At 44.9% G+C, this 13,279-nt stretch overlaps 1 protein-coding gene across 1 annotated transcript in view; it reads left to right on the top strand.

Moving 5' to 3' along the window:
• The window catches only part of LOC125937793 (NADH-quinone oxidoreductase subunit I-like), a 38,454-nt gene extending 26,074 nt beyond the window's left edge, over positions 1-12,380 (top strand). Inside the window, 3 exon segments of the mRNA XM_049652719.1 lie at positions 11,512-11,700; positions 11,702-11,867; positions 11,870-12,380. Of these exon segments, the coding sequence (XP_049508676.1) occupies positions 11,512-11,700; positions 11,702-11,867; positions 11,870-11,898 (384 nt within the window). The 3' untranslated portion in view covers positions 11,899-12,380.
• Positions 12,381-13,279: the final 899 nt, after the last annotated feature.

The raw sequence follows: 13,279 nt of genomic DNA, 5'->3' as shown, positions 1-13,279 counted from the left end.
ACTTCCTGCTAATAGAGCATTGGAAGTTTAAGCCCCTAACTATAAAATGGATATTTGCACCTTCACACTGTGGCTCAGGCTTGCATGTTACATGCAGGATTCTTTCCTGAGGCTATATTCCCGGAAAAAGGATTACTGATTCAAAGGACACGAACATTTTTATGACTCTTGGCCAAAAGTACAATTTTTTTCAACGGGATGCACTAACATCCACTTTCTATTTCTCCACACCCTCTCCAGAGATGAATAATTAAATGGATTTTTTCTTGTGGTCAAAACCAAGAATTCTTTTTTTTTTTTTTTTTTTTGCGAGGGTGGGGAGAAGAGGGGGGAGAGGGGCAAAGGGAGAGGGAGAGAGAGAATCCCAAGCAGGTTCCATGCCCAGTGCAGAGCCTGACGCAGGGCTTCATCTCACAACCGTGAGCTCATGACCAGAGCTGAAATCAAGAGTCAGAGGCTCAACTGACTGAGGCACCCAGGTGCCCCAAACCAAGAATTCTTGAGAGGAGCGATCAGTATGAGAAGCAATGGCCCACAGAGGAGTAAGTGCCCTTGTGAAACATACTCATTGCTACTGGTTCTGAAACGTACGTTCCCAGGCTGCTTCCCACATGCCTCATCCACTCTCTCGGGGCTTCCCTTCTGCGACAGCTGGGTCGGGTTCTCATGCCCTCACCCTCCCTTCTCATGCTCGTTAAAGCCAGCACAGGGGCAGCTATGACATCAGTCCCTTACCTATTCATGTGGCTCTAAATCAAAGTATCGCCTCTCTTTTTTTTTTTTTAATTTTTTTTTTAATGTTTATCTTTATTTTTGAGACAGAGAGAGACAGAGCATGAGCGGGGGAGGGGCAGAGAGAGAGGGTGACACAGAATCAGAAGCAGGCTCCAGGCTCTGAGCTGTCAGCACAGAGCCCGACGCGGGGCTCGAACTCATCAACTGCGAGATCATGACCCGAGCCGAAGTCGGACGCTCAGCCGACTGAGCCACCCAGGCGCCCCAAAGTATCGCCTCTCTTAAGCACATGTGTGTCTCTTAAAGACTGAGGAATGAAAAGCTCTCTGTTAAAGGAACTTTGAGCTTAGATGTCCCAGACTGAGAGTCCATCAAAAGCTGGACCTTTGAGTCGAAGGGCAAAGGACCTCATCAGGCTGTGATTTGAGAAGCACCAAGAGGCCAGAGCTTCAAAGTTGAGACCAGGAAGATGAAGTTGGATTAGGAGGCTCTAGGCACACCAGAGGAATGAGGTGGTGGGAACCAAACCTGAGATGAGGAACTAAAAGTGGAAGCCCCCAAGGCTGAAAACATGCTCCACTGATGTCAGCATTTCGCCCAAAGTCGCTCCAAGGTGAGCAGAGCTCACTTGAAATAAAAACCTGAAAGTTGTTTTTCACGCCAACAAATAAAGAGCAATTTAATAAATACTTGTCAATTATTTTTTTATAAAACGCACGTAAAGCATGAATGGTTTTAATCTTTTATAGTCATGACAATAAAAGCTTTTAGTCCTGTTCACGGTTCTATCATTGCATAAGCCTGGGCAAGCCTTGCAATCCTGCTGGCCTTGACTTTTATTTATGAGCTATAGACAATTACACCCTGCCTAATGGCTTGGGGGGCAGGTGAGGATGAGGAGGGCAAATTGAGTGTTTAAGCTGAAAGTCAGATGTGTTCTTTAGTGGTTGATGCCAAGCATTACCTATGATCAAGGTCTAATCTTGAGGAGTTCAAGATTAAATAACAGGTAGACGTGAATGCCTTGAGCTCGTTGTCTCGTGTCACGGATGTGTAGTTAACAGCCTACAGCCCAGGTTTGTAAGATACTAATGGGAATATAACACAAACCCCACAGAGAGTAAAGGACAGAGGAAACTTAAAAATAAGAGGCAGGAAATCAATGATATTTAATTTGGACATGTGCCCCCCAATGCCTCTGGAGAAAAATCAACAGAACATAGATATCAATGGAAAACCTAGAGAGATGAGCCATAATTACTCTAAAAAGATACGCAGACAGGAAATTGGATAGGAGGTTAGAATGTTGTTTTAGGCTGCACAGATGGCCTTTTGTGCCTGCAAAGGGAAATTTGTTTATCTCTGAATGATAAAATGGAATTGTCTATAAAATCAGGCTAAAATTTGCCATAAGCCATTTCTCAACTGCAGGGGTTTCTGTATTCTGTAGGTCAGTCCACGATCCTTGCAGAGACATGGGTACAGGAAGGAGGTCAGGTTTACGGTCAGACACCTTCGTGGGATCTTTGCCTTTTGTAGCTGTGTGTGTTCTAACTTAGCAAACCAATGGGTTTCATTCAAGAAAACGGAGAGAAAAAAATCTCCCGTTCACGGTTGTTGGAAGGACTACAGATAAAACAGATGAAGTTCCTGGCACTTGCAAAATAACAAATAAATGTCAGTGAACGGCAGCACCGTGAGGAGAAATGAAAGTGGACTCCTGAGTTTTCAAACTCCACCCATCACAGTGTCTCTTTCTGCCCTACATGGTCCCACAGTCCTGATCCCTGCACCCGTGCTCCTCACCCGCAGCCAGGAGAAGCTCTAGAACTGTTCAATAGGAGGGGCTGGGAGATGATGGAGACTGGGCCAGCCGCCGGGAGAATGAGTTGGAACTGAGCTTACGTGGGGGACGTGCTTGCTAGCTGCCCCACTCACCAGCCGCCACCAGCAGCTCCCAATCCGCCTACAGGGTTTCTTAAATGGACTTGACAGGATCAAAATCTAGGCTATTTTCCCCTTTAAACTATCCATTTTTCCAGTGGCAAAGTACAGCACTTTCTTAGTGTCTTCCTTCTACAAATCATGATGGGATACATTTTCAACACAGGCTTTGCCAATTGTTTTTCAAATGTTGTTGCACATAATAATTTTAACCACATGCTTTCTCAACGGCTTTATATACTTGTTCATATGATAGTTTTGGCCACATGCTCTGCCGCATGCTGACTGCTAGTGGTTTGAAGAAAAGCTGTTAGAGATGCGGGCCCGTGTACCCCCACCGAGCCACCTGTTGGCATCACCACTATGGTGGCGGTGGCAGTAGTTCCCAGGAGGTAGTTCCTCCTCTGGAGAAAGTAGTTCCTAGGAAAGCAGGAATCCTTTCGGGCAATACCCTTGACGCTGATACCAAGCTTAACAAGGGGATGTGCTGTATTCTCAAAACAGAAATAACAGCTGTGTCCATCAGAACCCTCAGAGACCCTGAGATGTGGGGGAGGGGAGCAAGGGTGAGGTAGAGGGAGGCTGGTGGGAAGGTCTTACCTCCCTGACTTTCCCTATCCTCAAGCTCTTTATGCTGAAAACTGCTGATGCCAGACAGACTCTGGATTTGGGTTGGATGTTGATGTGCTGTGTACGAGTCAGGATCTCTAGTCCTCACCCCAAATGACACCATGTCGAATGGCACTTTGCCCTCTGCCCTCTTAACTTCATTGGTTTCATATAAATGCAGCGTAGCCTCTGGGTCAGAGGACTTTTCAGAAAGGGATGACCAAAAATAAATAAAGCCTCTGTGTGCACAGAGGAAAGGAATAGGTCAGAGCGATAGGCCAAATATTGAACTATGAGAAAAAGCAATTGGAGAAGTAAGAAAAAAATGGAACTCAGAAGTTGTAAGTTATGACTGACTTCTCAAAAGCTGGCAGAACACTTGAAGCCAGAGTAGAGAATGTAAAGAAATTCATAAATGGTCTCTATTTTAGCTAAAGTGAGGAAAAAGCATGAACTTCAAGTGAAAATAATGTTCAGAGATGAACACAGGGCACATTAAAGATGTGGAGGAAATTAGGAGCAGAGAGATACACGCAAAGAGAGACTAGACGGTATTTTAAGCAGTGGGACTCAAATAAAAGTCCACACACACACAGATAAAACCAAAATATTTAGTGATTTCCTTTTCCTGTGGTCAGCTTTAGAATCTACCCCAAGGCCATTTGCTTTTGTGGTTATTCAGATTTTGTTTCTCTTCTTTCCACCTCCTACTGTCTAGTCCCTAATCCCCAGAGTTTGGGTAGAAGAAGGGAGAGGAAGTGAAATTCAAATCTGTGTTTGGCCTCTGTTCTTGGCCTTTTGGCTGAGAGATGTGAGGGGGAAAGAGGTGTCTGTGGCCAGAGTGTGGTTCCTAGACTGTGTGGGTGCTGTTTGTTTATTTTTGTGTTTAGCTGCTCTACTCATATTGCCCCAGTTTACCACATCAAGAACTGTTTGGGCAGGAAAGAGAAAGACTCAACAAACATTTGTTGAATGGCATGAGTCTGCTTTGCTTCCTCAGCGGAGTTTATCAAGTTCCTAGTGCAGAACACGTGCTAAAGTCTGATTCAGTCTGTTGTCCATGATGCGCTAATCGCCAGTGGGACACAAAGTGGTCTAAAGTGTGCACCAGCGAAAGATTTTATGTCAGCAACAAGGTAAATAAGAGAAAGTCTAAGCTACTCAGGAGCATAAGCCGTTTTCAAATATTTCCATATGTAGTTGCTTGCCAGTGAGAAACATGCTAAATACCAACAGCATTTCTCAATTCATTAAAGCAAACCAGCGGGGCCTCACCCTGGGAGTGCTGAGGACCCTTTCTTAGCCACTAGTTCATGTACATTACATATACATGTTAGTTATAACCATGCATCCTTTCCATAGTTCTCAATATTTCAGATCATTCGCTAACCTGGTCTGCCCTTCAGTCATTCCAAGCAAGGTTTTATCGTTACCTACAAAACTATGCAACAAGGCAGGGAGCAGTGTGTTCCTCTAATACTGACTGTTTCTTTCTCCTTGTTTAATCTGGAAAGGACCCTCCCCACCCCACTTCCCCAAAATCAAAATTCTGTCCTGCGAGATGACTTAGGGCTGGATGAAAGATAAAAAGGCAAGGGTCTCTGAGGTCAGTGAGGATTGCAAATTGATTTAGAAGAGGAGAAGAGATCCAAGAAGTTGGAAAGCCCGACTCAATGTGGGAAGCCTCTTCTCTTAGAACATGGGTTCCAATTCTCTTCCAGTTCCATACCAAGCTGGGTATAACCAGCAGGAAATTTAAAGTCCCTTTCAGGCTGTAGCCCATGAACTGGGGAGAAGCTCTACTCACCAGCATGCATCTGGAAAGGCACCATTTTGCCACATTGGGCTCCCAAAGAGCCCTGCACCTTGGGTGTTTTGAGAGAACCCCAGGTTACATAGGAGAGATACACTTCTCGCCTCCACCATTGATGGTAAGCATTTCTTCAGAGTCATCAAAAGAAGACAGGCTTTTTTTTTTTTCCTTTGAAAACTTGACAGGCAGCAAAGAGAAAAAGAAAGACATATACGATATTCCAGGAATCCCACATTTTTAGAGCCTTTTCATCTGTGAATCTACTTTCCACTGAGCTCATATCTACCTTCTGATGGGCTGACCACTCTACCCCAAATTCAAGTCAGTAACTTGTTCAACTTTGACCAAGAGACATTTTTAAGAAAAGTCCCATAAAAGCATAAAATTTTACATATGGCAAAGGCAGTCAATATCTACATAAAACTGATAAACATGCATGATTCCAAGGGAGAAATTTTCCTCTCTGTATTATCTACGATTAAACTTAATATGGTTTATATATCTTTGGTCAATGAATCATCTCCTCTGATTTTCATCCATCCTCTTCACCATTCTTGGGAGTATGGGTCATACAGTCTCACCATCAGTAAGTCAGGGATGCAGGTTAGGGCAGCTTTAAAAAATCAAATTCAGTTATTGGAGCACAAATACGTGACTATATGATGACCTTCTGATGGAGGTGGTCATTAGGTCTTGGGCTAAGAAATCCTCAGAGAGAAGAATAAGGGAGCACCAGGTAGGTGCTGGTGTCCCTATATGACTTGACAAAGCAGTGAAGAGTAGATGTGACTTTCATCCATTCATCCCCCATTCTCCCTCCTCAAGCCATTCTTGTCTTCTTCATATATTCTCACCTGGTTCTTCCTGACCCTGAGTCCTAAAAGAAGCCTAATTTCACTTCTAGATCTCCCTCCATGAAAGTAAAGAATCGATACAAACTGGATCTACTTCTCCTTTTAGAAGTTAGAGGGCCTTCTAGCTGAAATCCACATTGGCCAGATGAGATGGTCTTCACGAATGTTGATTCTTACTTTGAGCACAGAATCAGCACAGAATGGGCCACTGGATATGTAAAAACACCCCCAAGTCACCCAGTGAAATGGACAATACTTAGAGCCATGGATACACTGTCTACATACCTCCTTCAAGTGAATCTTTATTCATTTGTTTAGTCGACAGCAGGAAGCCAACTGCTTCACTTTGGCCCAGAGTGGGGAATGCTAAGACACTGAACAAACTGCATGCAGTTTTCCAAGCTTCAGTAAATTCGAATTAAAACACTGACTGAAAAAGCCCCCAGTACTTTTACATGTTGAGCTGTTGTTGAAACCCTTTTTTCACATGTGATGAGCTCAGATGCAGAATGTTTTGACTCAAATTGCATAAAGGCTTGGCAAAGGCTTGTGGGGAGGAGCACCCTGTCACAGAAAGCAAGAGAAAAACAAGGTTGGGGCTCGGCACATTCTCTCAGAGCACACAGGCCACCGTGGGCCAGGGTTTCTGTTATTAAAAAAGCAAATAGAGACTTCTCTCAACACAGCACTAATTCCCAGGTTACAGTAAGTCAACAGACACTTTTGTCATGGCTTCCTGTTACAGAGTGTCCCAACAAAGTACATCCTTGATGGATTGACATCTGTTCTAAAAGGCAGAACAATTAGACATTAGCCAATATCTGTTTCAGTTATGTTAAAGTCACAAATGTTTAAAACGGCCATCATTTCAGAGTTGACCGCATGCAAGATACATATTGCTTTAATAAGTTTATTTAACATCTGGAAGGGATACACATTTTGCTGGGACACACTGTTCTGAGGAGTTTATAAAGGATGCGGTGCTCACAGAGCCCAGGGTTGTTAGCTCTGCCTCTGCTAGCACTGGTACTCCCCAGCATAGATGCCTACAGTGTGGATCTAGCTGCAGACTTAGGCTCAGATTTCAGTGTTTCCTGAGAAAAGTCCCTGGGAAGGACTATGAACAGAGCTCATGATAAAGTTTTTGCCCTCAAAAAGACCGTCATTCTATTCCTGTGCTTCAGTTGAAACTGTAGGAAATCCAGGTTAAAGAGCTAGATGGCTGCAATGAATGGACCACACAGAATGCCATGCTGAGCTATGTACACTTTGTTTTTCCATTAATGGGAAATCCAGTAAAGTTTTAAAAGTTTCTTTGGGTACACGAGTCCAGCAAGAGAGAGGAAGATGAATTCAAGGGAGTAGACAATGTAGGGAGATGTAGGGAGCAATTCAAGGCCTCGAAGTGAATAATGCTGGGAAGAACAGGAAGGAAGGGAAGAAAATAAGAGACACTTCAAAAGAAGAAGTGATAGGGGCACCCGGGTGGCTCAGTCAGTCAAGCATCCGACTTCGGTTCAGGTCATGATCTCACAGTTCATGAGTTCAAGCCCAGTATCGGGCTCTGTGCAGATAGCTCAGAGCCTGGAGCCTGCTTCTGATTCTGTGTCTCTCTCTCTCTCTGCCCCTCCCCTGCTCATGCTCTGTCTCTTTCTCACTCAAATATAAACATTAAAAAAAAATTTTTTAAATAAAAAAGAATTGATAGACCCTGATACTGAGCAGAATTCCAAGCAAGAATCTTGAAATTCACCCTAACTGGATCTGCTTAGTCACATGCCCACCCAGAACCAATCACAATGACCGTGGAGTCAAATATGCTGATCGGGGTCACATGCTCCACCCCCAGAATCAGGTTCTGTAGAGACAAATGGATCCCCAAACTGAAACGAGGGCTAATGGGCAAAAACTAAATAGAAGCTGCAGGATTAACCCAAATATCTATTATATATTGTTTGGCTGAATCCTTTTCTCTTTGTTTCTATTTATGACTTTTCTGTTAGATATGATTAAGTGGTTTGCCCAAAAGTTTCAAAAATGTATTATACAGAAATCAGAACTGCTGTACTCACCATAGTGTTGAGAAAAGAGAGCAAGTGTTTAACAAAAACTTTTGAAAGGGTAAGAAGAGTGACTAGAGTGAATAGATTCAAATTCTGGACAAATGCAACCCAGTCTTTGCCCCTGAAACATATTTTAGGAGCATCCTCTAAAGCCAGGTGAATTCTGAGGCTGCTGTGTTCTGCATACTTTCCCCCCCGATTCAGTTGTGGGCTGGGCTGGTGGTTGATGGCTCTACAATATGAGGCTACTTGTCACTCTGGAATCAGTGATGAGGGGTGTGACAAGGTTTGGTGTATCTTTGAAAATTACTTAAAAATGACTCCCGGTTTTGATTTTTCTCCCTACACTATTGCATAAGAAAGTCTTTAGCAACCAGTGGTACGTGCTTCTGAGAAGCATTGACCACAAGTGTCTCAGATTCAAAACACATATTACTTTGTGGAAAGAAAGGCACCACCCAACACACAGACCCATCCTAATTTTGAATGGACTTAATTTCTGGATTCTAGACACTGCCTCACAATGCTATTAAAAACAATAAAAGAGTCTCATTAAAACTCCGGAGGCTGAGCCCACGAACAGTGACTAACGGAGTTCCTAAGAGAAAGGTATATGGACAGCATTTCTAAATTTTGAGCTGGCTGGCTGGCTGAGGCAGATGATCTCACAGAAGGAATGGTTTTCAAAATATCTGACGCTGACCAATCAGGGCAGACAGCCAACCAACCTCAATGGTCACTGATCTTACATGCTACCTTTCCTCACCCATGGACTGGGCAGACCTAAGAGGGAAACAAACACAAGGCTGTGCTAGAGCAAGAGAAGGCTGCTCTAAATGGGGGAATGGGAAGCCAGCCCATCCCTCCTAATTCAAACCGTTCCAAGGAGAAGACACTGATGAAAAGAAGGAGGGAAAGAAGTTGAAGCAGACATAAGAGGTGGCAGAGATGAACAATGATGAAGCAGAAGCGGGGAAACAGAGGGAGAAGAAATGAACAGAGGAGAGCAGGAAAGGACACGGACATAAAGGAGCAGACTGGGAACAAGGAAGAACAGTGAAGAAGTCCAAGGAAAGGGGAGGCTGAAAATTCAGCCAAGTAGAGGAGGAAAAAGAATGATGATGAAAGGTAAAGCAGAAAAAGAGAGGAGCTAAACCGTGATGAAAAATGGTAATGTTTCCGAGTGATCATTGGTCGCTCATACCATATAATGCAGGGGTCAGCAAACTTTTTCTATAAAGGGGTAGACAATGAATAGTTAAGCTTTGTGGATGGTACAGTCTTTGTTCAACTCACAACTCCAGTAGCTGGAAAGCAGTCCCAGACAATAAGTAAGCAAATGGGAGTGGCTGTGTTCCAGTGAAACCACAGAAACAGGCATTGGGCTGGATTTGGCCTGTGGATCATAGTTTGCTGACTCCCACGGATGAGGGTGGTTCTGAAATTTCTGGTACCTCCACAGTGCCCAGCATGACACAGGCACAGAAAACTAGAAAATATTAGAACCGCCTGGAACAGCCATTTTACAGCACCCCCCCCCCAAAAAATGGTCAAAATAGCAGCCATTTTCAATGGCTTTTTAATAACTTTTAACCTACATAATGACAGTTTCCTGTGATTCAACCTCTCTGCTGTTTGATTGGTCATTTGCTCCCTGGCCCGTATGATACCCCCATGGTCTCTCTCTCCCAAATAGATCCCATGACAATGTACACGGAAGAGAAGCACTAGGTGGCTGATTCAGAGCCATATTCAGTGCTGGCTGTTAAGCTTTCAGATTGGCAGAGTTCTCCATCCCCTATAGGTCATGGCTCCACAGAGTTTCAGTCTGGGTCCCAGTACTGCTTCAGACACCAGAACCAAAAAACAAAACAAAACAAAAACGCTTTTTGTCTCTTTAATTTATACCCTCCCCTATTTCCTCCCGTTTGGCTCCTAGAATGCCTCCAACTTAACTGCAGATCTAGGTTCATCTCCAATCACCATTAATTTCCCTAAGGGGCCTATGGTGGTTGGGAACAGCTTCAGTGATGGGAGGTAACAAGGTGTAGCCGAGGGGGTTCCCCTGGGTGTTGGAGCATGCTTAGCTCTCAAGCTCAGTATCAGAGAGGTAGGGGCTTACTCTGGCCTCAGGCTCAGACTTCTGACAATGACCTCACATTCTCGTTTTGTGATTGGGAAGAGCACCTTGCAGCCCCTGACATGGACAATTCTTGCTTGGCCAAGGGTTTCTGTTTGGGGAAGCCAGAGCCACTACTCTACGGCCTCTGAGGCACCATGCAGGTCATGTGAGGTTGATTCTGTGGCTGGTTTTCTTTTGTTTATTTTCATTTGGTACCTAGCACGCTGGCCATCCTTCCAAGTTTGTCTTGGCTCCTGACCTCAATCATTCTTCAGCCACCAGTGGTCCTTCTCCCATCATTTCCCAGGGCAGCACAAGCCACCTTGTGAATTACCAGAGTAAAGAAATGGCCCAAGGGACATTGTCTTGAAGCCACACGATTGCCTGTAAGTAAAACTTGATGATGCCAAACATTCAGAAAAGGAAAAGGCAGCACGGGTCTAGCTTGACCACCCGATCTGCATTCCAAGGAGAACGAACACTCAGCTCTTGCAGGAAGGGAATCCTAACGTGTTACTCTCCTAGTCAATAAAGTGCAGAAACCCTTCTGTAGGCATTTTGCCTCTGCAGGAAAAAGTCCAGCTTGTATTTAGGAATGAATGAGTGTGCATGGGTGTGTTTGCATGAGCATATTTGCTTAAAAACATTTTCTAGTAACTGCTGACAACAGCAACCCTAAGCCACCAGACACGCGGTTCTCCCCATCTTGAAATGGCCTGTTTGCTCCCCAGAGAGGCAGCTGTGATGCTCCAAAGAATTATCCATGGCCTCCCCCGTCTCTGAAATCTACATGCCCTGACCCTTACTCCCCGGCCTCATCTGTCTTCCCAGCCTCTCTGCTCCTGTCACGCAAAGTTACTCAATACCCAGTAGGAACTAACCAGAGCCAAGGCACCATGTTCCCACAGCTCCCATCTTGCCATTCACTTTGTGTGGCTCGGTTCCTCTGCACTGTCACCACATGGCACAGAAGGGGAGAGAGCTCCACATTTCCATCCCCAGCTTTGGGAACCAGATCATTCCTCCTCCTTTGTCCCGCACTACTGTCCTGTCACTACTGCCTCTGGTTGAACCCCTTCCCCACACCCTGCTATCTGCAGCCCAGCATGTGCTATTTTTTGTAACCAAATCTCATGGCAGGCTGCAGGCAATCCGGTCATATCATCAATAGAGCTTCATCTTTTTCAGTCTACTTAGAGCTCAGGTTTAAATCTACCTAACTAGCTCTTTTATCCGCATTATCTTTCATACTCTTTTTTTTCTCTTTGAGGTCTTAGTTGATCCCGTTTGAAATGGTGGAAGAAAGAAGCTTTGTTGAAGATAGTCTGATTTACTACATCTTTCTCGTCTCTGTTTCTTCCTTTGTAAAAGGACTACTTCCTTTGTAAAAGTAACTACCCACTTGAGAAGGGCCCGCCGAGCCCATGCATCTGCAGGGAGCGTATACTGTGCCACTATCCATCCAGACCGGAGCGCAGCATCACCTGCAAGCTTTGCGAGGCTGTCTGCCCCGCCCAGGTCATCACCAGAGAGGTCCAGCCTCGGACCACCCGCTATGATAATCCACCCGGCCAAGCGCATCTACTGCGGCTTCTGCCAGGAGGCCTGCCCTGCGGACACCATCGTCAAGAGCCCCAACTTCGAGTTCTCTGCGGAGACGCACAAGGAGCTGCTGTTCAACAAGAAGATGCTCGACAACAGGGACAGGTGGGAGGCTGTGATCATGGCCACATCCAGGCCAACTACCTCTACCGCTGACGCCGCGCACCCAGCCGGCCTGCCCACAGCACGAGCTGCCCAATGAAAGAGCTCTGCCTTCTCCCCCTACCACCACCCCTACCCCCCCCCAGAAAAAGCATTGCCTCCTTTAGCAGTTGTTTGTTTCCATTGGTGGGGCCATCTTGAGATTTTTTTCTCTTAAGAAGTGAAAGACTACCTCCCCCTCTCAAGAATACTAGATAATTCATCAGTGTGAAACACGTTCCGGAGCCAGCTCTCTTGTATTCACTAAACCCTCCTTCCCACCTGATTAATAAATATGACTGCAGATGCCACTGGGTTCCTTCTGTTCTTGGAACAGATCCTACTTTTCCAGGGACGGGGTGGCTGACTCACAGCCCCCTGTGCTGCTTCTCTCCTGCTTGTGATAAAACAAACACAAATCAATAATTGTTTTAATGTTTATTTATTTTTGAGACAGACAGAGAGAGAGAGAGAGAGAGAGAGAACAAGCAGGGGAGAGGCAGAGAGAGAGGGAGACAGAATCAAAGCAGGCTCCAGGCTCTCAGCTGTCAGCACAGAGCCTGTCATGGGGCTCAAACCCCCAAAATGTGAGATCGTGACCTTAGCGATCATGACCTGAGTCAAAGTCTGACTCAGTTGGCTCAACCAACTCTGACAGCCAGGTGCCCCACAAATCAATACTTTGAAACACACATGTACTCAATATTTTTTAAAAGAACACTTACATATACTAATAAACTGTTCGATTACATTCACCTCTCTTTTGTATTAAAACTATGGTTTTTACATGCTTATCGCTCTAGCGTATTATTATGAACGCATCGCCTTTCACTGGCTCACCCTGTACCAATTTGCCATCATTGTATTCATTATTTGATGTTCATATGTCCACAGCCGGGCGAGTAGAAACTCCATCCAGCACCGTACTGATACTCTTGAAATCCCTTTGTTTTCAGGCCACAGCAACAAGATGCTGTTTTTTGTGTGTTTTTTCTTCCTATCCTACAACCAGACTCAACCAACTTCCAAGAAATCCTGATTGCTTTGAGAACAGAATAATATTAGAAATGACAGTCCAAACTTCTCGCCTGTGTGTTGCAGAGAAGTGCCCAGCCTTTAACGACTGTGGCTTGGGGCCTATTTTGTGACACAGCCAGGAAAGATGTTTTTGTAGGGTAGGAATTCATACTGATTTTCCTTGTAGAGCATATTATGTTGCTATAGGTTTTAGTCAGCCAAGGTCTCATAAGAAAAATAGAGTGACAGTTCCTAGACAGTCTAAAGGTAGGTAGTTTTCCAGCTAAGCAGTGAGGCAGAAGCCCCCAGAGATACCCCCTCCTCAAGATAGGGGCACACAGCTTTGCACGGACCCTGGAGAGAGAACAGCAGGGCTTAC

Source organism: Panthera uncia (genome assembly GCF_023721935.1).
Source record: "Panthera uncia isolate 11264 chromosome A3 unlocalized genomic scaffold, Puncia_PCG_1.0 HiC_scaffold_12, whole genome shotgun sequence".
Classification (NCBI taxonomy): domain Eukaryota; kingdom Metazoa; phylum Chordata; class Mammalia; order Carnivora; family Felidae; genus Panthera; species Panthera uncia.
Note: the sequence above shows the minus strand (reverse complement) of the source record. Positions and strands in the feature narration are given on the sequence as shown.